The sequence below is a fragment of the Patagioenas fasciata genome, chromosome 3 (genome assembly GCF_037038585.1).
Source record: "Patagioenas fasciata isolate bPatFas1 chromosome 3, bPatFas1.hap1, whole genome shotgun sequence".
Classification (NCBI taxonomy): domain Eukaryota; kingdom Metazoa; phylum Chordata; class Aves; order Columbiformes; family Columbidae; genus Patagioenas; species Patagioenas fasciata.
In genome coordinates, this window is record NC_092522.1 from 123,998,999 (window position 1) to 124,022,757 (window position 23,759).

General features: G+C 46.6%; 2 protein-coding genes and 1 long non-coding RNA gene across 5 annotated transcripts in view; 2 read left to right on the forward strand and 1 right to left on the reverse strand.

Annotated features, from left to right (window-relative positions):
- Positions 1-8,743, forward strand: part of FBXO16 (F-box protein 16) — a 39,608-nt gene extending 30,865 nt beyond the window's left edge. The window contains exons 7-9 of the mRNA XM_065835054.2: positions 1,354-1,459; positions 5,236-5,461; positions 8,259-8,743. Coding sequence (XP_065691126.2) covers positions 1,354-1,459; positions 5,236-5,461; positions 8,259-8,326 — 400 coding nt within the window. The 3' untranslated portion in view covers positions 8,327-8,743. The remainder of the gene's footprint in view (positions 1-1,353; positions 1,460-5,235; positions 5,462-8,258) is intronic.
- Positions 864-9,498, reverse strand: LOC139827657 (uncharacterized). 3 transcript variants are annotated; one of them, XR_011738565.1, is made up of 3 exons: positions 9,419-9,498; positions 8,633-8,836; positions 864-7,824 (listed from the first exon to the last, which is right to left on the reverse strand). It is a non-coding gene; the product is annotated as an uncharacterized lncRNA (long non-coding RNA). The 3 variants fall into 3 exon arrangements; XR_011738567.1 differs by lacking the exon at positions 9,419-9,498 and having other exon boundaries at positions 864-5,617; positions 7,513-7,824; positions 8,633-9,020; XR_011738566.1 differs by lacking the exon at positions 9,419-9,498 and having other exon boundaries at positions 864-4,491; positions 5,317-7,824; positions 8,633-9,020.
- A 396-nt stretch (positions 9,499-9,894) lies between these two features.
- Positions 9,895-23,759, forward strand: part of ELP3 (elongator acetyltransferase complex subunit 3) — a 102,525-nt gene continuing 88,660 nt past the window's right edge. The window contains exons 1-7 of the mRNA XM_065834344.2: positions 9,895-10,016; positions 12,551-12,650; positions 13,510-13,648; positions 15,915-15,985; positions 18,642-18,705; positions 19,776-19,844; positions 21,849-22,003. Coding sequence (XP_065690416.1) covers positions 9,998-10,016; positions 12,551-12,650; positions 13,510-13,648; positions 15,915-15,985; positions 18,642-18,705; positions 19,776-19,844; positions 21,849-22,003 — 617 coding nt within the window. The 5' untranslated portion in view covers positions 9,895-9,997. The remainder of the gene's footprint in view (positions 10,017-12,550; positions 12,651-13,509; positions 13,649-15,914; positions 15,986-18,641; positions 18,706-19,775; positions 19,845-21,848; positions 22,004-23,759) is intronic.

The window sequence follows — 23,759 nt, forward strand, 5'->3', positions numbered from 1 at the left end:
TGCCCTTTTCCTTTGCAGCCTTGAGAAACTCATCCTCACTGCCTACATTTTCATAGAATCATGGAATAGTTTGGGTTGAAGGGACCTTCAAAGCTCATCCAGTTCCCCCTGCCATGAGCAGGGACATCTTCACCAGCTCAGGTTGCTCAGAGCCCTGTCCAGCCTGGCCTGGGATGTCTCCAGGGATGGGGATTTCCTTGCATGGAGATCACGGTGCTGCTCCGACACCACGAGCATGGCCACTAGAACACAGCAGAGTTTAATATCTTAATTACGATTGCAAGGCCAGGCCCGTGTTCTATCTAAAGATCACAGAGTCATTGAGGTTGGAAAAGACCTTTAAGATTGAGTCCAGCCATAAACCTGACACTGCCGAGTCCACCAAGATGACCCATAATTCATTCCCCATAATAGTAGTTGGGTTTGGATAAGTGAATACCAGATACGTGCTGGTGTTGGCTGCTTTTGAGGATGTGTGTGTTATGGGGTGTGACTCTACTTCTGTATAAGGATAAATGTTGCTTTTAGCGTCTATTTCTACTCTTTATATCTATGGTTTTGTATTCATACTGTGCTTTTTAGCCAACCAAGAGCCCAGAGATGCTGGTGATAGGGCTGGGAGATCAACCCAGCCAGCACACAGTTGTTGCTTTATATTCACTAATTCTGGATTGCAGAGTTGGAATGTGGAAGGGGAATGAACAACTTCCCAGTCAATGTGTTTAAGGACTGACTAAGTTCTTAACAAAATCCTCCTCGTAGTATGGATTTTACTCCTGGTATTGGAAAAATGTAACAACTGGCCGTGTTCTGGTGTACTTCATTTTCAGAGTCTGGAATATTCCTGTTCTGCCAGTTAATTATACGGACTTTATTAATAGATGCATATAAATGTATATGCATACACATTTACATAAACATATACAAGGAGAAGTATTTGGCTATGAAAGCAATGAATAACTAACCTGTTGGACAGGCAGTCCTCCAGCCTTATTTATGTGACAAGTTACATGGACTTAACAGAAAACTCTTGAACTGATTTAGCTAAACTTGTCTTGCTGTGAATTCCCTTAAGCTGATGTAGCATATTTAGCGATTTTAGCTTAAATGAGTAAATCTCAAGCTAAGGGCATGTGTCTGAGTGCTGTAAACTTACCATTACCTTAAAGACTAGAAAGTTGCCACCTTCCTCTGGGCCGCTGCATCCAATCGTGCGCTCTCAGGTGCAAGATGAAATGTGTTATCTCAAACCGTGGCTTTTTGGGTGGCAACATCACAAGGGATTTTCTTTTTCTCAGCCCCAGGGAAGCAGCTCCATAAGGTTTGTTAATACTGTTCTGTTCCACTCTGCAGGAGAAAGAAAGGAGGAGGGGAGACCCCGGACCTCAGCCGGCAGGCAGCGGAGAGAAAAAAGAGAGCGAGTCGTGGATCTAATAAGCTCCATAAAGCAAAATCACTGGCAAGTATCACCCGCTTGGAATCATAGCAACCGCAGCCCAGCGGCAGGGACACCCAGCAACGTTTTGGCTCAGCGCTGTCTGTATGTAAGCAGTGACCTTGTTATCTGCTCCTCCATCGCGTATCCCGACAGCCAATTTCCATTGTTTTCCAAAGCACCGGATCAATTCTCTCTCTCAATTCTCAGTTCTCTCCTTAAAGCCGCTCTTCCGCGCTCACAACTTGTGATCCGAATGGGAGTTTATTCTCTGTTCATCATGCTGAGCCTGAGCGAGCAGCCCCAGGGTCTTTATACTGAGGATGCTTTGTGCTCCTGGCTGGTAAAATAGGGCGTCCTCCCATGAAAGGAGGCCGGGGAAGTCAGGCTTCCAGAAAATACCCCAGCTCAAAGCTTTTGTAGATACGGCAACAGATAACTGTTGGAAGAAGGACGTGCTCACAAGCGTATCGGGGGTTTTTCCAGACCTGGAAGTGTGTTTCCTAAGCGATGAAAGCCAGGGAACGCATGTGAGTTGAGCTAAAGAAGGTTTCCATGAAAGAGAGGCATTGTGTCCTGAGACTGGGAGGCATTCTCCTGCCCCAAACGCAGCCTGTTGGCGAGGAAATAGATTCAGTCAGTGTTAGAGAACGGAAAATATAATTATTCAGCCTGTGTATTGCGTTTTCCATTCCCCGATGGCTTCCTCTGGAGCCCTTAGATCAGAGCGGCCTTACACGGTTTCATTCCACCATGGCTTCCTGTTCCAAATTTAAAGCTATTTTATTGTCAGTCTAGAAGTGAAAAAATCTTAGTTCGGGGTAAAAAAAGGTGATTTTGGTTTTCTTTCCCCAGATTTTAGAAAATTAAGTGTTCTTCGAAGTGACTTAACTTGAAACCCACAGTCAGGAAGGCACAGGCACTTAGTCTGACTCCCACCATGACATCCAAACCCTCCTGCGTAACGTTGGTGGGAGTTTTTGCTATAAATTGCAGCAACAGAGGGTTGAACGGTGTGTGTGGATGTGTCACCTTCTGTCCCTTCAAAAGGGACGTGATGATTCGAGCAAACAGTCACCAGAAAGCATGTAGCCAACACAAAATGCTCACAGATGTCTATGGGAACATGTGGAGTCAGCGGGTACTGAATCCTCACCCCACAAAAAGCCCTGGGACAATCTTCAAGCCACTGCCTCTTTCCAAGCTCCACCATGATCCCTCGGTCCCTCCTAGGCCGTTAGGACAGCCTAACCTCGGTGACATGAGCCCAGAACAGAGCTCTGTGTCTTGGTGCTGTGCAGTTTTGGTAGCGCTGGCTTCTCTTTGTGTGAAAAATCTGGTAGTTGCCATGTCACTCTTTCCTAGACCCTTAGATTAAAAATAGGCTTTTATTTCTCTAAAGTTGCCCAAATCTCAGTAGAAGAGCTGTGTTTCTTATTCTCTGATGTATAACCATGCTGTTAGGCTGGCCATTAATGACTACACGACAGTAAAAGTTAAATTGTGGTACGCTGATTCATAGAAAATAATATATATATATATATATATAACTTGCTAGGAATAATCCAAAATTAATTTCCATTTATTATTAAGGTAGCATTGGGAAAACTTGTTGAAATGGAGGCCTTTGAAAAGACTTGTATTTAACTGAGTCCAAATAAAGAGGCTTAATGCTCAAAATCTTTTAGTAAATCCTTAGAAGAACAGACTGTGACGAAAGTGCCCCAAGCAAGCAAACATCGAGTCAAATGAAAATGAAGCTCTTAAACAGATCAATGATTCAAGGGCAGAAAGTAGGTGAGAATAAAGTAAATTACAGCCAATAATGAAGATGTGAAAAGGGCTATTTTATGGAGCTCCAAGCTCCGGAGGCTGATGAACAGCACACAAAAAGAGAAGAAACACGTAATTAAGGTGATGACCTGAGTCCTGGAATTACATGCACTGGCTCCACGTTTGCGTGTGGTGAATCAGTTCTCCTCCTAGTAAATCTGTGAGGTTTGGGAGTTTATTAGTAATCATGGCAACTGTAGCAGAAAATGTGACCAGGCTCACACTTCATTTGGAATAAATTAAATGAGCTAAATTAGAATAAGTAGTAAATTACAATCAATTAAGTTAATTAGGTCTCGGAACGAAGGGCCGCGTTCTTTCTTATGGATGCGCATGTCTCTGCAGCGGGGAGGGAATTCCTGCTCTCTCTTTACCCAGGGACATGCCTTACTCGAAGGATACGTCTAGTTGCAGTGTTAACCATCTCTTGAAGCGCTTTGCTGGATCAAGGTTTACGGCTTGTCTATACCCCCGTGATGCTCGCGTTGTCTTCAGCAGCTGCTCTCCCAATATTTTCTACAGAAAAGCAAAGAATACAACAGGTTGGGTGACTTCTCCAGGCTGGGCATGGAAACCAGATCGGGTTTGGGCCGCTCTATTGTCCCTCTGTTCACTCTGACGTGGAGCTACGTTGCCCATCATGATTTTTGTCCCTCCAAGTCCCTTCGCAGGTGTCACCGCTGCCACATCAGCATCCTTTACACAGAACTTCCACCCAGGACTCTGCTGCAGCTTCTCAGCAAAACAAGAAGTGAAAATTCCCAGATACTTTATTAGGAATGCACAATTTGACAGATGTTTTTGACAGCTTTGCAAATGACTGCGATGTCAGCAATCAGGAGCCGGTTTTACCTTTTGGGCTGTCTGCTTGTTTCTGTTCGAGACGGCTCCACCCTCACAGCTGTTGCTGAATTACTGACTTATTTTTAGTACTCACTAAATAACATTTTCTTGACAGGATCAGTCATTCTTGCCCCACTGCCTATATCCTAAGGTGATAAGATTGCAGCATTTGAAGTCAGGAATAAATTTCCCTATGACGTATCCACAGGGAATTGATGTTTTGAGTATGGACCACATTTACGTACCGTGTGGGTACAGCCCACATGAAGCTCCTCAGCACTAAGATACAGTCCTCTCAGTGTATATTTATATTCTGCAAACCTTATGTTGAATTTTATTGATTCATACAAGAAATCCTGTTGAACTTCATGGGTGTATTCCTGAAAGTGAAAATAACTCAGTATAATGTTTGCATATTCAAGCTCAGCTTTTATACGTCACTCTAATTTTAAAAGTATAACCTGGCTCTAATAATCAATGCCTGTCTGTCCCTTAGAGCTTTGGCCGCCCACATATTGCTTTTTAATGAGTTGCTACATAAATGTTTGGGTTTGGTAATGTTTGTTCACTATTGTTACCAAATAATTAATATCGATCAATAAAACCCAAAGCTGCCGGTCTGCAACACCTGTGCTTTTTGAATATTTGGGATCTTCCTCCAGGAATAAACAATCATGGTGTTGCTAAGGGGATTTTTTTTTGCTTAATTTTTATTTTACTTTAGTAAAATGTTAATTGAACAGGATGTTAAAACAAACTTCATCCTTTACACTGCGAGACTTCAAACAGCAAGCGAGACTGGGATCAGTAGCAGCCATATGCCCAGGGGAGAATTTGTACATTAACATATGAACTGATGTAAAGAATCAGTTAATGAGGGTTTGGCTTTACTAGCATCAGTTTCTAATTGGGTCCTTTTGTCCTTAACGTAAATTTCAACCAGAGCACAGATCACTGCAAGTAATGCAGATTATGATTTATCATTTCGGTATATCATTTAGGAATGTAATTTATAGAATGGAGATAGAATATATAGAATTTATACAAGTTCTCAATGGACTCTGACATTTTCAGCCCTCTGAAGCTGTCGGGATGATATGACTTTTACTGCCTTCTCTTCCCAGCTATCACTTTCTGCAGATCTTCAATCTGTTCCAAAAACACCAGTTCGTCCCAGCTGGGCCGCTCACCAGTCAACTGGTTACCTGCCCTCCGTAGCAGCAGCAAAGATCCTGCTCCAGAGCTCCCAATGGAACGCCGGGATCCGACCAGCACCTGTTCGAGCCCCAGTGCCGAAACCATGTGGAAGAGGAGAGAAAGACGTCACAAGGACAAACAGCAGGTCCCCATGTTAGTGTCCTGCCCTGTGCCACGGGGAGGCTATTGCAGAGATTGCCAAGATCCCAAATTAGCGCGCGGAGGGAAGGAGATGGTACTGACAGTGTATTTCCGTAGGAGAAGAAGGCAGGCGTTCTGGATGGTGGGAATGCAGATGACAGTGATTCGCTGCATCAAAAGAGAGCATATGGCCAAAGACGTCACATCTAGCACTTGTGAGAGCCACCTGCCTGTCACGGCTGTCATCTTGATATTGAACGCTGGCACGGGATTCACACGGGTTTAACTCGCTAATACTCAGTGGCAGAGCAAGAGATAGAATCACATAATCACAGAATGGTTCTGCTTGGAAAAGACCTTTAAGATCATTGAGTCCAACTGATACCCACCCCGGGCACTGCCCCATGTCCCTGAGAACCCAATCTCTGTGTATTTTAAACCCCTCCAGGGATGGTGACTCCAGCACTGCCCTGGGCAGCCTGTTCCAATGCCCCACAGCCCTTTGGGGAAGAAATTGTTCCCACATCCAACCTCAACCTCCCCTGGTGCAACTTGAGGCCGTTTCCTCTGCTCCTGGCGCTTGTTCCTGGGGAGCAGAGCCCGACCCCCCTGGCTCCAAGCTCCTTTCAGGCAGTTCAGAGATCAGAAGGTCTCCCCTCAGCTCCTGTTCTCCAGCTGAACCCCCCAGCTCCCTCAGCCGCTCCCATCACACTTGTGCTCCAGCCCCTCACCAGCTCCGTTCCCTTCTCTCCACTCACTCCAGCACCTCAAGGCCTTTCTTGGCATGAGGGGCCCAGAACTGCCCCCAGGGTTGGCGGTTTGGCCTCCCCAGTGCCCAGCACAGACGGTCACTGCCCTGGGCCTGCTGGCCACACCAGTGCTGGTACTTAGGTCAGAAGTGACAATGGGCTCAATCCAAAGTCCACAGGGACTCTGCCAGGTCCTGGATTGATGCCAGGAGGACCTGAGACAGTTGGGCTGGAAGCAGAACATTCAGCAAATTACTAAAGAAAGCAATCAGCTCAAGGGAGATGAGGAAGCAACTGCCTTCTAAATGACAGAGCCCAGGGAAGGGCAGAAGATGTGCCAGGGAGGGTCAGTGGGACATGAGGCAAAGGTTCTTCACCCAGAGGTGCTGGACACCGAACAGGCTCCCAGGGAGGTGTCACGGCCCCATCCTGACAGTGTTCAAGAAGAGACTGGACAACGTCCTCAGGCACACGGGGTGACCTGTGGGGTGTCCTGTGCAGGGACAGGAGTTGGACTCCATGATCCTGGTGGGTCCTTCCAGCTCAGGACATTCTGTGATTCTATGAGTGACACAATCAAACCCAATTTCATGCCATTTCAGTCTAGAATTGGCTTGGGCAGCTGTTTTTGAAGACCTCACCTCTTGATACACCCAGCACCTCTGTGTCTGCAGCCGGCTGGGAAAGTATTGGCTATTTTTCAGAAGCACCCAACATTTTAGCAGATTTTAGTGAAAGTCCTATTAGTTCACAAGTGGGTTATCAACACAAGGATTGTAGTCTGTGACCCCGATGATTTTTAATAGCACAAGAACAGTGGTGGATAAAGAACCTGGAGTGAACAAAGGAAAAGAGGCTTCTGATGTGATAATATTGGGATTTTCAAAGAGATCACAGAGGCGGAGTGAGGGGAGCTCCTACGGGGCAGCGACTATCTGGTAATTATTGATGATCCTGGCTAGAAAGAAGCTAACGGAGCACATGGAAACCTCCAGCATCCCTTTAGATCTCCATGGTGTAAGCGTTTTTGCAGGTCTATAGACTAACCACCCATGAGGAGGATGCATGGTGCAAATGAACAATCACAAATCCTTCTGTGGGAGAAGAAAGAAAGAATCCAAACACAGATGAAGGATGATATGTAGGGGAAAGCACTGGAATGAGTAAGATGAGGCCAAAGGAAATCTTCATGTAGGAAGCAGGACATAAATGCGTCCCGGTCGTAAAAGCCAAGAGGGGAAAGCATCGAGGTTAGAGTTACAGACCCACGTATTTCTAAAGAAACACAAGTTTTCTACAAACTAAAGCTCTCACCCTGAAGTCACACTGCCCAGGCAGAGCCTTAGGAAGGTTTCAGGCTGGACTGAAGAGTTAAGCAGAGACTGGAGGCCTTGGTTGCATTCTTGGTTGTCCCAGTCGATCAAGGGAATCCCACAGGTCTGGCAGCAGCGCTGTGACCTCCCAGGAATGTGGCACTTAGCTCTGATGCTGCCACCCGGGAGGCGCTGGGAACAGGGACAAAGTGGTTATTCAGTCTCTTAATTTCTGCAAATCAATCGGCAACGGCTTCTGGGGTGCAGTTTAGTGTTGTCAAAGAGGATGAGGAGGATGGAAGAAGTGGAGCTCCTGTAAGGCAGCGATCACATGGTCATTATTCATTATTTGCAAGGCAAAACCATATATTTTTTGTATCAGAGAGAGACAAATCCTATCTAAATTCCTTCAGTGGCCACTCCCGGACCTTTGTGATCTCTGCCAGAATTCTCCCAAGGTAAACTCGCCAACTTTAAATATTCCTGCAGCTGAGCTTTGCCAGGGAACGTTTGCAAACTGTGAGAAAGGTGGGCAGGAAAAGTAAAGATGTTTTGATTGACAACTATTTTGTCTGTAATGAGCTGATGAACGCAAACCATCTTTCCATTCAATCCAGATTTGTAAAGGTATTTGAGGCATTAAATGCCACCGAAATCCCACGGATTGGCCGAGTGCCTAAATATGCTTAGAATCTGAATTCTCTGACTAAATTACTCTGATTCTGACATTATTTCTCTTTTGTCCAGCACCTCCACTGTTTGAGCCCCAGCCCTGGCACATTCCTCCATCTAACCAAGGATCTGACACAGACTAACGGAGGATCTGGAGTATCTTTCACCCTGTGGGATGGAAACTGAATTCAGCTCTCCAAAAAACCCTGAAGGGAGGAGAGAGGTAGCAACAGGAGCTAATGATCTAAACCATATTTTCAACCTCTCTCAGCATCTCTTGTCATTTTTTTCCTATCATTTGTTTTTTTTTTTTTTTCTTTCTCTTATTCTTTTTGGTGGCCTGTTTTAATTTGCTGCCTGTTCTCTCCTCCTCCACGATGCTGTTTTCTCATCCAGGCGGCCTCTCCCCTTTCCTCACTGCCATGTTCACATTACTCACAGAGACCCACCAGAATCCAGCAGTTGTCCAGGACGCCACCAGCAAGGAGAGGCAGGAGCTGGTGGCCCCAGCGAGGCTCTAACAGCAACAAACAAAAGCAGCTCCCCACATAAGATGTTAATTCAGTCCTGGAACTCCCAGCCTGGAGAAGTTGTAGATATTGAAGCACCCATGAGCTGTGAATGTCACTGGAGATTCATGGAAGGATCTCAAGCTGATTTAATAGAATCATAGAATCATTTTTGTCGGAAAAGACTCTCAAGAATGAGGCCAACTGTTACCACTACCCCACATCCCCAAGAACTTCGTTTCCACGTCTTTTAAACCCCTCCAGGGATGGTGACTCCAGCACTGCCCTGGGCAGCCTGTTCCAATGCCCCACAGCCCTTTGGGGAAGAAATTGTTCCCAGATCCAACCTCAACCTCCCCTGGCGCAACTTGAGGCCGTTTCCTCTGCTACTGGCGCTTGTTCCTGGGGAGCAGAGCCCGACCCCCCCTGGCTCCAAGCTCCTTTCAGGCAGTTCAGAGATCAGAAGGTCTCCCCTCAGCTCCTGTTCTCCAGCTGAACCCCCCAGCTCCCTCAGCCGCTCCCATCACACTTGTGCTCCAGCCCCTCACCAGCTCCGTTCCCTTCTCTCCACTCACTCCAGCACCTCAAGGCCTTTCTTGGCGTGAGGGGCCCAGAACTGCCCCCAGGATTCTCGGTTTGGCCTCCCCAGCACAGGGCCGCTCACTGCCCCGGTCCCTTCCAGCACTCCCCCTTGTGCTCCCCTGGAGCCCGCAGGTCTGCAGGCACCTCTCGAGCAGGGACATTTTACTGTTTTGCGAGTAAAACCCCGCAGGTTTCTCCTCCTCACGCCGATACTTTGCTACCCCCTAGTGCTGACTGGGCGCAGGGACCGGCAGCCGGCGGGGGGGGTGTGCGGAGGGGGGACTCGCGCCTCTCCGCTGACTCCGCAGCAACATCGATAAATATCGGTAAATGCTGAGGGCTCCATCTTAACACCAGGCACCATAAGGACCGTCGGACAGGCAGGGACGCAGTCCCGTGGGGCCCCGGCACGCACGCGTGGGGTCCCCCGGGAGACACGCCACCCCTCAGATAGCCCCGATGGTAGCGCCCGCTCCCCCCTCAACCGGGACCGGAGCCCCACTCCGGATCTGCGCACAGCGCCCCCCGGCGGAGACACCACACCGCCCCGCCCGCGGTGTGCGCATGCGCGGTACGACCGTGGGCAGCCCGCCTGTCGCTTTCCGGCAGCGCGGCTGTAAGGTGCGACGTTTTCACGACGGCGCGTGTGGCGGGGTGGTCTCGCTTCACGGCGGGAGGCGCGGGCCTGGTCCGTGAGGGGGCTGCTGAGCAGAACCGGGCAGCATGAGGCAGAAGAGGAAAGGTACCGGTGTGGGGCCGTGGGACCGGTGTGGGGCCAGGGCAGAGCCCGGGGCTGGCGGCAGGGTGAGCCCTGCCCCTCTCCCAGGAGCTCGGGGCAGAGGGACTGGGCTTTGCTGCCCCCCCGGTCCGGGGAATGAGGGGCTATGGGGCAGGGCCAGGGCCTGACCCTCCTCTCCATTCACCTCAGACTCAACCAGGACCTGCTGGAGACCCAGCGGCCGTTGTCACCCACGTTGTGGTAGAGTCAAGGCAGGGGGTTACGTGCTGCTTGGCCCATAGAATCAAAGAATCGTTTTGGTTGGAAATGACCGTCAAGATCATGGAGTGCAACTGATACCCAGCCCTGGCACTGCCCCATGTCCTGAGAACCTCATGTCCGTCTGTCCAACCCTCCAGGGATGGTGACTCCAGCACTGCCCTGGGCAGCCTGTTCCAATGCCCCACAGCCCTTTGGGGAAGAAATTGTTCCCCACATCCAACCTCAGCCTCCCCTGGCGCAACTTGAGGCCGTTTCCTCTGCTCCTGGTGCTTGTTCCTGGGGATCAGAGCCCAACCCCCCTGGCTGCAAGCTCCTTTCAGGCAGTTCAGAGATCAGAAGGTCTCCCCTCAGCTCCTGTTCTCCAGCTGAACCCCCAGGTCCCTCAGCCGTTCCCATCACACTTGTGCTTCAGCCCCTCACCAGCTCCATTCCCTTCTCTCAACTCTCTCCCCCTCTGCTCTGCCCTGGGGAGACCACACCTGGAATCTTGTGTCCAGTTGTGGCCCCTCAGTTCCAGAAGGACAGGGAACTGCTGCAGAGAGTCCAGCGCAGCCACCAAGATGCTGAAGGGAGTGGAGCATCTCCCGTGTGAGGAAAGGCTGAGGGAGCTGGGGCTCTTTACCTTGGAGAAGAGGAGACTGAGGGGTGACCTCATTAATGTTTACAGATATCTAAAGGGTGAGTGTCAGGAGGATGGAGCCAGGCTCTTCTTGGTGACAACCAGTGATAGGACAAGGGGCAATGGGTGCAAACTGGAACACAGGAGGTTCCACTTAAATTTGAGAAGAAACTTGTTTGGGGTGAGGGTGGCAGAGCCTGGCCCAGGCTGCCCAGGGAGGTTGTGGAGTCTCCTTCTCTGCAGACATTCAAACCCGCCTGGACACTTTCCTGTGGAACCTCAGCTGGGTGTTCCTGCTCCGGGGGGATTGCACTGGATGAGCTTTCCAGGTCCCTTCCAACCCCTGACATTCTGTGGTTCTGTGATTCTGTTTGGGTATCGTGGGGGTCTGTGGGACAGGGCTCCCTCCCCTTCTTGTTTCCCCTGGTCCTGTGAGGGTGGCAGCTGGGGGGTGTCAGGGCTTTACCACCTCCCCTATTGCTGTGTCTGTGTGTGGAGTGGGAAAATGGGGCAATAACTTTCTTCCTCCACTCCCTGTTGTTTTGAGGAGGGGTGAAAGCCCATCCCCAACCTTACATGAGGGTCGGAGAGACTTAGCACCTCTCTGCCAGCAACCTGTTTTCTCTCCCTGTTTAACTGGCAGTGTCACTAGTATGCAGAGTTCTTTGCACCCATGTGCGTGCTCAGGAGTTTGTTTTGCTCCTGACCGGTGCCCTGGTTGTCTGATGTGGATTGGGGTGCAGGGGACAGGAGAGTCCAGGTGTTGCTGGTCTTGTCCCTCGTGGCAGAGTGGGGAAAAAACAGGGAGAAGGATGTAGGGAGCAAAGATGATGCAGGGCAGCAGCAGCAGCCCCATGTGCCCCACAGAACTACCTGCAGACAGAGACCAGATGGAGCTTTGCTGTGGTGCTTCTTCTGGGTGGGTCTAAATTCCAGATTTCAGCAGAGCTGGCACAAACGAAAACTTGTTGAAGTGGGTGTGCACCCACCTGTGTCCCTGCTGGTGGCTTCTCTGGCGAGTCTGGTGTGTAGATTTTACTGTCCCAGCACTTAGTGGTGTAGACAGAGCTGCGCGAGGTGAAATAAATGCACATTGTTGTTCCAAGTGTGGATAGAACATATAATAGAATCACAGAACATTTTGGGTGGGAACGGACATTCAAAGCTCCCCCAGTGGCACCCCTGCCATGACAGGGACATCTTCACCAGCTCAGGTTGCTCAGAGCCCCGTCCAGCCTGGCCTGGGATGTCTTCAGGGATGGTTCAGCCACCACCTCTCTGCCCAACCTGGGCCAGGCTCTCATCACCCTCAGTGCAAACAATTTCTCCCTGAAGCAGCATTTGCTTTCTGTGATGGGGAGAGTTTGCAGAACTGCCGTGTCCGTTCGACTTCTCTCACTGTTCTCACAGACACGTTCTGTTCCTTACCACAGATCCTGGTCTCATGAGACTATTCTACTAATCACCTTATCTTCCAATGACTTTTTGTTTCTAGCTGTTGTGCAAATTGCTCTGACACAAGAAGGGGGAACTTGTCCTAGATGTAAAAGAAAACCAGTAATTCAAGACCGTGACTGTAATTTTTTTTGGGAATGCTGCAAATCAAGAGGGATAGCACTGACTATACATGTGGTTTGTCATTTTCTTCTCATTTCAGGAGACCTCAGCCACGCTGAGCTGATGGTGATGACGATAGCTGACATCATAAAGCAATTAATTGAGGCTCATGAGCAGGGAAAAGATGTGAATCTGAACAAGTAAGTCGCTCTGGATGGCACTGAAGAGCTGGTCCACCCCTGCTGAATGTGACCAGTACAGTCTGCTACGTTCAGGCTTTATTTTAAATTGTTTTCACAGGCTACTCTGATTTGTCTTAGCGTTTTCCGATAATAAAGGCAGCAAGATTAGTAAATTTTGTGGTGATTTGACACATCGTTGGCAACATTCAGAGCACAAAATGGGTTGTGTTGGTGGAAAACTCTAAGAAATTTGTCATTGCCTTTTTGTGTTTCCATCTGTGTTCATCCTTCAGTAGTCCTGAAGTTCCATCAGTGAAAGGAGATATTAATATACGAATGAAGTGTAAATCAGATTTTCTTAGCCATGTGTTATAAATGAGGTGGTGGTTTACAGAAATTTCTTTTTTACATATGTGGAATAATAACACCCAAATTTCTCCCACTTTTTCTGTTTCATTTACATGATATAATTGCAGACCTTTTGCTGATACTGGAAATAACTGACATGAATGTCTTAGCAATGAACTCAGCTACAGTCTGTGTGTATAGGGGTTAATCACAGGGAAGCTGTGAATTAAATCCTAGAGTCTGTGAGTGTCTTTCATGTTGTTTTGATAAAACTGCATTTAGAAGAAAGATATACAGAAAGGAAAAACATAGGCAGTTGTCGCATATCAACTTTATTTGGAGTTTATTTTTGGTATCTTAACACTCAGCACAGCTGTTGCAAGGAATGACTGCACACTCGTTAAAATAACTTAACCTGGAAAGGTAAATTAGGAGAACTTCTCTAGATCTCCATGTAAGCGAACAGTAACATGAATATAGGTGTGCAGGTCAGAACGGAGCTGTTAATCTGAGATATTTCTGCTTTCAGACTGAAAACCAAGACGTCAGCGAAGTATGGACTTGCTGCACAGCCACGGTTGGTCGACATCATCGCTGCGGTTCCCCCGCAGTACCGCAAGGCGCTGGTGCCGAAGCTGAAGGCCAAGCCCATCAGGACTGCTAGCGGGGTAAAGCGCATACGTCATTCTGTCCGTCCGCCACCATCCCCCGTGCTCTCATTGATAAATTGTATGTAGTTGTTCTCAATGACCAAGATATTGAATGTCCAGAAGGTTTAATGTAGCTGCGCTGGTAGCTGCCAGGTGGCCTTTCCTGTGGTGATGTGGCAATCAGAGCATTTCGGAGAATAAAAAGAGGAGATCTGGAGATTTGGGTTTGGGGCAGCATGTTTTGCTTTTTAGAATAACAGAATAGAATAATGAAATCATTTTGGATGGAAAAGCCCCTCAAGGTCATTGAGTCCAACTGTTATCCCATCCCTGGCACTACCCCATGATTGATCCTTTTACAGCAGGAGGCTGTGAGGGCTGGAAACCATCACCTTGATGGTGGTAGGAATTGAGATTAAAACTTAAACTGAGGATGGTGGTGACACACAACCATGGAGTAACAGGTTAGAAGGGACCTCTGAGGTCTGTTGTCCAGCCCCACTCAAAGCAGGTCCAATTAGATCAAGATGGTGATGCTTGAATAGCTCCAAGGGTGGAGATTCTACAGTTCTATTATATTAAGTGGATGTGGATAGAGGGTCCGCAGTGTCAAGGTCTGTGTTTCAATATTGGACCACCCATATATTGAAAAAGTTTTTCCTGGTCCTAGAATTATTTTGGTTGGAAGAGACCCCCAAGATCATCAAGTCCAACCATTCCCCCACCCCTGGTGCTGTCCCATGTCCCTGAGAACCCCATCTCTGTGTATTTTAAACCCCTCCAGGGATGGTGACTCCAGCACTGCCCTGGGCAGCCTGTTCCAATGCCCCACAGCCCTTTGGGGAAGAAATTGTTCCCCAGACCCAACCTCAACCTCCCTTGGGCAACTTGAGGCCGTTTCCTCTGCTCCTGGCGCTTGTTCCTGGGGAGCAGAGCCCGACCCCCCTGGCTCCAAGCTCCTTTCAGGCAGTTCAGAGATCAGAAGGTCTCCCCTCAGCTCCTGTTCTCCAGCTGAACCCCCCAGCTCCCTCAGCCGCTCCCATCACACTTGTGCTCCAGCCCCTCACCAGCTCCGTTCCCTTCTCTCCACTCGCTCCAGCACCTCAAGGCCTTTCTTAGCGTGAGGGGCCCAGAACTGCCCCCAGGATTCAAGGTTTGACCTCACCTAGCACAGGGTAGTTGCTATAAAAACAGTGTGGCTTAATCTGCTTGGTGAACAGAGATAAAATGTTTGTATTTAACCTGTTTCTTTGCGAGGTAATTGGGGCTGATATCATGAATTGTAGTACAGTTAACACTCAGCTGTGTGTTTTTAAGCTTCCTTACTATATGTACAGCATGCCTAATGTCAAGTTAAGAAGAAAAGCAAACGAAACCAAACCAAAAAAAACCTCAGCAAAATCCAGGAAATGTTCAATTTTTATAACTTAAAAAAAAAAAAAAACCACAAACAGAAAGCCAAAGACTCCCCTAAAAAAGCCAAACCACCCAAAAAAAACCACCAAACAAAACCACAGAAAACCTGCACTCCCCCCCAAAATGCTTTATTTCTTTATTTTCTTCTTTCTGGCTATGGAATGCTTTGTTAAACTCTTACTCCAGCCAGGATCTATGAAAACTGGAAATGGGGTATTCCGAGTTGGGCGCCCCAAATTGATGGACACCAGAAGACCTTAGTGTCTCCGTCTTTTCTTCCCTCTGCTCCTTTTTAATAAAGAAGGTAGCATCTTAAGTTGTCTTTGCATTTGACGTGCGAAAAACTTCCTGAGACCAGCGTGAGGAAAAAATGGCTTGACTCAGTTATTTTTTAATTGTTTTTATTAATTATATGTATATATATATAGTCATGTTTTTATTATCTTTGGTTTACATATTTTTGTTTCTTTCCACTTCTACCCCATTTTCATCCCTTGCTTGTACGCTCTCACCCTCACATTGTTTTCAATGTGTGAATACCTGAATATCCGTCTGCGTCTTTTCAGCAGGGCGGTTAATCAGATTTCTTGTAAGACATCGGGTTCTTTATAATACGCTGCCAGTTTATTCTGAATTGTGAAAAGATTAAATAATAGGATTCCTATTTCTTTATGCATTTGTTATCCCCTTAGAGATAACTCACAGATATTCTAGGCAGAAATTCTAAGGCAGATATTCTAAGCAGAAAACATCTTTAAATAGCCTCTCGCAGATGCAGATGTATATAAAGCCTTCCAAGATGCACTTGATTTTTGTAAATACAGGAGCAATTACTATAATTTTTGCTCTCTAACTTTGCTTCTTCCAGATTGCCGTGGTGGCCGTGATGTGTAAACCACACAGGTGTCCGCACATTAACTTTACAGGCAACATTTGTGTGTAAGTATTGACAGCTCAAATGACCTAACAGGACTATTTTCCAGCATTTCTGTATAAATCTGATACTGAAGTAACATCATAGTGTGGACAGACTTCCTTTCTGCACAAGCACGAAGCTGCAGATTGTCGATAACTGAACGTTATATTTAAAAATTCTGCTTCTTTAAGGAGGAGACCTTTTTCTTTCATGGGCCAAAGCCTACTTGCTTTAGTAGATACCCAGGTTTGTGAATATAGTAATTAGGATAATAAATTGATGATCAGATGTGAGTTGCGTTACTGTGCACAGGTGCGTTGTGCAGATAACTGGATACTTAAGCAGGTTAGAGGAGACTACAGGATTCCATAAGAAAAGTTGGAAAACTGCTGAACCAAGACCCACCTGAGGAGGCACAGATGTTGTCTGCAAAAACTTGCTGGGTGTGACAGCCCGGCTTGGAACCAAACTCATGAGAGCACAGATGGAAGGGAAGGTTTCCAGCTGGCGTTAAGGAAAAAGCTTCTGAGTTTTATTTGAATTGAGAAACCCGAGCTGGGTTTACCTTGAAGTTTGTTACCTCTGTTTAAGGGTCCGCGCACCCGAAATCTCATCTGTTTTTTTTCTAGCTGTATCAATTCATTATTTCAAACTGTTCCTTCTTTTTCCCACTTGGGCACTCCTGGAACATCGTTGTTTTTCCCTAACAGAGAGTAAGCTGGCTGCATACTTGTTTTGGCGTGAGCAGCTCTTCTGTTTGAGATGTTCCAGGTAATTACGTGTACCAAACGGCTTCGATTGGCTTGCGCAACTTTCGCCAGCGCATTAGCTTGGCCGTGGTAATTTGGTAATTAATTTTCTAATGGTGACAGATGACTTGGGTTGAGTTTGCAGGGCAGGCAGCGAGGAAACTAATTATACTGGGAACGCAATGTGTCTGATTTGATAGAGATGGCATTATTTTGGTGTCTGTGCGCTTGAGATTCGCGCTGTAAGTAACACTACGCTGACTGCTCCATTATCTTGTCTGTTGGAGGAGCTCAGTGCCCGCAGATAACGTTGAAGGGGTTGTCAACCCTCCTGTCTCAGCTCATTTTTTGAGCACAGAATGGCTGTAAATTGGTCGTGAATCCCACAGTCCTCGAAAGAAAGCAGGGGACCCTTCAGGATGAATTTATATACCTTTTAATGACTATCTGCTGCATACCATTCCGCTCCTGGGTAGCAGTCGTGCTGTGGCGGCTGCAAATCTGTCTTGCTGGGTCGCAGAATAAGGGTTTCAAACAAGCCTCTAGATGCAGAAACTGTAATTTAATACCAAATATCCACAGCAGATGGATTATATTCTTTTGAAGTAGCCTTAGAATGCTGCGTTCATTAAATAGCATGTTCCTTAGTTCAGAAAATAAATGTAAATGAGATTTCTTACCAACGAGATGTTTAAATTCTATGAATTTCTGGAAAAGAAATGTAGATAGGCTAATGGGTTGATATCTCTATTTTATAATCTTTCCGTGGCAAACAAAGACTCAATTTTACAACAAATGAGATGATGTTCTCGATAGAATGGTGGGAAATATTTAAATTGTTACCGATTGTAAAATTTACCTTAAAAAAATGTAATGATCTATGGGTAACTGTTATTCTCAAACTGCATGGCAGCTCCCTGAAATAATGCCATGTTCCAGAAGTATGTTCGAGGTACATTTTGCTTCTCGTGAGTCTTATGAAGTTGTTTTATGTGGATGCAGCCAGCGGACAGGTCTGAACTGACTTTTGACGTCCCATTCTTGTTAAAATTAAATGAAACAGCTGTTTTGCACAGTATACTGAGTGTTTGTAGACACACACAGGCTCAGTTCCTCTCAGTGTTACTGGATATCACAGAATCACTCTCTCCAACGTGTGCATTTGGGTTTGTACGTATATATTTGCACTGGGTGATGCAGAAACACAGGAATTCACAGAATCACACAGAATTACAGAATAGACTGGGTTGGAAAAGCCCTCAGAGCTCATCCAGTCCAAGCCTTGGTCCAACTCCAGTCCATTGACCAGATCATGGCACTAAGTGCCATGGCCAATCTCAGTTTCAAAACCTCCAGGACCGGTGAGTCCAGCACCTCCCTGGGCAGCCATTCCAATGCTGACCACTCTCTCTGCACAGAATTGCTTTCTCATCTCCAGCCTCAATTTCCCCTGGCAGAGTTGAAGCCCATGCCCCCTTGTCCTATTGCTGACTGCCTGGGAGAAGAGCCCAATCCCCCCTGGCTAGAACTGCCCTTCAGGTCGTTCTAGAGAGTGCTGAGCTCACCTCTAAGCCTCCTCTTCTCCAGACTGAACAAGCCCAGCTCTTTCAGCCTCTCCCCATAGGGCTTGTGTTCAAGTCCCTTCCCCAGTCTTTTTGCTCTTCACTCCTTCATTCACTCCTTCATTCACTCCTTCATTCACTCCTTCATTCACTCCTTCATTCACTCCTTCATTCATTCTTCCCACGCTCTGAGCTGGTTTTACTCTGGGACCTGTATTGTGGGGTTAAGTTACCATAGTGCCTGAGCTAACAAAACCTTCCTTTTGTGAAATTTTGTTGTTGTTGTTTGCCTGTTTGAGAGCTCTGATTAAATTGTTGCGATTGTATTGAGTTTGATGCCTTTCTTTTTTGTCTTTTAATATTTGCAGATACTGCCCAGGTGGACCTGATTCAGATTTTGAATATTCAACACAGTCTTACACGGGATATGAGGTATTACTTCAATCTGCCATAATGCATTGCCTACGCTTGATAAGCTTGGGTTAAGCTGCTCTTTATTTCTATGAATTTATTCATACTGCAAGAACAAAAACCAAAAGCAGACTTCATAAATCTCGAGATCTAAAGCAGCTCAGCTATAGGACTGGAAATTCTGCTCCATTATTGTAGTGGTTGTTCTGTTCTTCCACTCTTGCTGCTGTTCATACTGTTACTGCTGGACCCCACGACTTGCTGGTGTAAAGTAGCAAAATGAGGTAAAATATAAACTGGATTAGTTTGGTAAACAGCGACGCAGCATCCTTTTAGTCTGGATCTTGTCTGCTGTTTTCCACTTCTTGGTGACTTGAAACTTGTCCTGTTAAAGTGGGAAAATCCAGTGTATTTGTAAGTGCTTTGTAATTCGTGTTGGTTTGGATATGTTGTATTAATTTGTTTAATACTAGCGGCATGTGGGAGTTGTGTGCGATTAAAAGCGGCCCCATCCTTTAGAGCTTTTAATATAACAGATACAAATTACCAAATGAATCCAGAATACAAAAGATACTTGAAAACCTTATCTTAGAGTATTATTAATACGTGTACATCAACTAATAATATAAAAAGTAAGTTTCTTAGGGATTTCAATTGAAATGATATGTTTAGCTTAAAGAATACTTGAAGTTTAGACTGAGTTCTAGAGGACACTCCTTGGGGTACTGTTGTGGAAGTGAAGAGAAACTAAAACGAAAGGGACTGAAAAAGCAGCACTTTGAAAAACAGTTTGTGATTTTTGCAATATTCTTTGTGGCTCACGACAGAGACTCTTTATCCATCCTGTTGTAATGCACTAGGAATTTCAAAAAGTGTCTCATTCTTTTTATACCATCTTACCGTCTCAGGGTGAAAATGTGCTTTGTTGTTAAAATTGGATGGACTCTTTGGTTGTGAGACTGAAGACTTTGGGGTCAATTAGGATTTGAAGACTTCATCCATTTCAATGCTACCAGTTGTCTTTCGTTCTTTTTCACTGTGTCCATTAAAAGCAAGTAGTTTACAAAATGCATCTCCTTGTGTTTTCTTAGCCAACGTCCATGAGGGCCATTCGGGCTAGATACGACCCTTATCTCCAGACGAGACACAGAGTGGAACAGGTAAATTTTTACAGTGATTGTGATGAAAATAATGAGAATACTTTTAATTGCCTGAACTGCTGGGCTGGATTGGTTGTGATCAGCAGCACTAAGCTCAGTCTCTAGTGATAGAACCCAGCTGTCAGGTTTGGGGCTGATAATCTTAAGCTCTCTGATAATGACCTGGATGTTGGGACAGGGCACACTGTCAGTGAGTTTGTAGGTGACACAGAATTGGTGGATGATAGACCAGAGGATCGTGCTGCTGTTCAGACAGACCTGAAGGTTCTTCACCCAGAGGTGCTGGACACTGGGACAGGCTCCCCAGGGAGGTGTCACGGCCCCAACCTGACAGTGTTCAACGAGAGACTGGACAACGTCCTCAGACACACCGGGTGAACTGTAGTGAGGTGGAGTGTGAACTGGCTGAAGGAAAAGAAGCCAGAGAGTCGTGGTCAATGGGGCAGAGTCCAGTTGGAGGCCTGGATCTAGTGGAGTGCTCAAGGGTCAGTGCTGGGGCCGGTATTATTCAATATATTCATCAATTATTTGGACGAGGGAATAGAGTGACTGTCAGCAAGTTTACTGGTGACACCAAGCTGAGAGGAGTGGCTGACACTGGAAGCTGTGCTGCCATCCAGAGACCTGGACAGGCAGTCAGGCATTGGAACAGGCTGCCCAGGGCAGTGATGGAGTCGCCATCCCTAGAGGGGTTGGACAGACGGAGATGAGGTTCTCAGGGACATGGAGCAGTGCCAGGGTTGGACTTTTCCAACCAAAATGATTCTATGATTCTAAGCCTAGCAGAGGACCACTAAGATGATGAAAAGACTGGAGCATCTGAAGAGATGCTGAGAAAGCCAAGACTCTTTAGGCTGGGGAAGAGAAGGCTTGGGGGCATCTCACCACATGTATAAATACCTGGTGGAGGGCTGCAAAGAGCCAGGCTCTTCACAGTGGTGGCCACTGACAGGACACGATGCAATGGGCAGAAATTTAAACATGAGAAATTCTAGTGGAACAGTTTTAAATTGTGAGGGTGACTGAGCACTGGGCCAGGTTGCCCAGAGAGGTGGTGCAGTCTCCATCCTTTGAGATGCTCAAAGCCTGTTTGGACACAGGGTGGTGGTTTTAAACTAAAGCAGAGGAGATTCAGGCCAGACATGATGCAGAAATTGTTTGTGCTGAGGGTGGTGAGAGCCTGGCCCAGGTTGGGCAGAGAGGTGGTGGCTGAACCATCCCTGGAGACATCCCAGGCCAGGCTGGACGGGGCTCTGAGCAACCTGAGCTGGTGAAGATGTCCCTGCTCATGGCAGGGGGGACACTGGGGGAGCTTTGAAGGTCCCTTCAACCCAAACCATCCTGTGATTCTGTGACACAGGACTGAACAAACTGATGTTGCTGATGCTCCTTTGAGCGTCAAAATTTTGCTGAACTTCTGTGGCTGTTGCTACTTCTTGGCGTTAACTTACATGGAGAATTTAGTACTCAAGGAGTGGTTTTCCCACCAAGATGATTTTTTGGGGTCTTCACTGGAGAGTTGGAAGATCTGAAGAGTTTCTCAATCCTGTTCTGCTTTGACTGGTTTCTTGTTTATCTCCAAATCCACTGGAAAATTCTCCCTGGATTCCATGTAGTCCTTTTCTCCCACAAGTTTGTAGGGAAACTTAGTTCTATGTGCATGGAAGCAGATGCGAGGAAGCTTTTCCTACTGGCCTTAGGTAACTTCAAGCTGGAACGAGTGTGACTCCATCCGCAAAGTGCCAGGCTCAAATAATTCTCCTTCCTCATGAAAACCTGTTATGCTGGGCTCAATATCTCTATCGTGTTCTCACAGTGGAAAAATAACTTTTGAGATTTTTTGGGGGGGTGATTACAAGCAATGTGTACAAAAGGATTAACGGTTTCTCATTCATAATGACAACTGAAAAAAGAAATTCGGTGTAAGAATGTCAGAATTTTCAGAGAAGTCTTTTAGATAAGTCCCCGATTGGTAATTTTTCCCTGGTACCTTTAATTTTACAGCTGAAGCAGTTGGGCCACAGTGTGGATAAAGTCGAGTTTATTGTGATGGGTGGAACGTTCATGGCCCTGCCTGAAGACTACAGAGATTATTTCATCAGAAACCTTCACGATGCCTTATCAGGCCACACTTCCAATAATGTAGCAGAGGCCGTCAGGTAAGCGTCTCGGTTTTCCTCATTTAAAAGTGTTCTTTAATTGGTGTAAAGCCAGAAAACACTGAAGACAACATTTTTTGTTGACGGCAACGTTTATCCAAATATGTATTTCGGCACGGATCTGTGTTTTGTTTATTTTCTCATGGAAGAAATGCTGAGCCGCTTCTGATTTCTTGACGTTCCGCCCGGACTTGTGCCTTTTATGCCTTGTCACCTTGATTCGGGGTTGTGACGAACGGCGTCGCCGTGGGATTGATTTCCTTTGGCTGGGAAGGGGAGCTGAGCGTGGCTTGGAGCGAGGCCACACGTCAGCTCCGGCCGGGATGAGTCACCCGCACAGCGTCAGCGCTCCCGGCCCCTCGCACACTCCAACGCAGCCGCCCTCGCGGCGTTTCGGTGCGACAGGGAGACGCTCCTCTTATTTTACAGTCGATAAACTGAAAATCAGAGGCTGTTTTAGCCACGTGTGCTTTAGATTGTGAAATCCGTAACTTTCCAATGCGTTTTGCGCTAGAAAACTGAGTAGAATGAGAAAGATTTGACATCTTGGAGCTGTTCAAACGAGGTGAGCGTCCCTGCTGGCAGCTTTAGTTTGTTACCTTGTGGTTCAGTGCAGTGGATTTGCCTTAATACCATTCTCAGCCACTACAGAAAGCAGTTTTAAAACTGAGCAGGACATGTCTTTGTATTTTAAGGTTGTCATTTCATTTGGTTTTCCTCTGGAGGGCAGCAAACACTTCTGCTGCTTTCCTTTGGGTTCTGTCTCTTGTCGTTCCAAAGACCACACAAAAAGTGCTATGCTGCTCTTTCCAAGCGAATTTTATCAAGGTAAAATCAGAGGCAAAATGGGAAAAGAGTTGTTTTTCCTTTTGCTCTCGTGCCCTGGTTGTGAACACAGAAAGACACAGCTCATGATGGAAGAACGGTGGAGTTTACAGCTTGTCTATTCAAATCAGCGCTGTGGTTATACGTACGTCAGGTGCTTCAGGACGTGCTTATTTCATATTCTTGCTGCTGCAGGTGTCTGGCTTATCTTATTGGACCTAAAACTGCTTTTCGAGCAGCCTCTCCTTTGCTCTGCAGATTATTGGGAAACTATTTATGACACAGATGATGTGGCCAAGTAATTTTAATTGCATGCAAAAATGAAGTGACTCTGAAGTTGGCACAGTGCCTTGCGAGCATGCAGATTGAGCCATGTCAGAAAACCTGCACTAACGATGTGTATTTTTTCCAGCAGATAAATAAAGGTTTATATTTTTAACATAAAGTGCATAGTAAATGGAGGTACATGGGAGTTATTCCAGTTGCACTTCCGAAATATTCTAGAGGCGAGAAAACTGGGCTCGATATGCATCAGATCTTTTACTTTTTGTGCTTCTTGCGTTGAGCTATTGTCCCCTGTCACTGCAGTGCTGTTTTGAGATGGCCAATGGCACTCAAAATAGACATTCAAGGTTGAATTTATGTCTCTTTGGAGGTGAGGATTCAGCCCTCCTCCCTCACTGCGTCCATCCACAGAGGCCACGCTATATGGGGAATACTGACAGTTACACTGTGGGTCTCTCTCACTCCTTACTTTGAATGGGATTATGGTAGCTTTAGAATTTTTACTAAAATTTTGGGCAAATCATTACTTTAGATTTTGTTCAACGATTCCCTAATGGGGAAAAAGACTTTCAACCAGGTTACTGTTCTAAAAAATCTGACCGTGACCTTTGGTTAAGCCAGTGGAGCATCCATCTGTGTAGGCTAC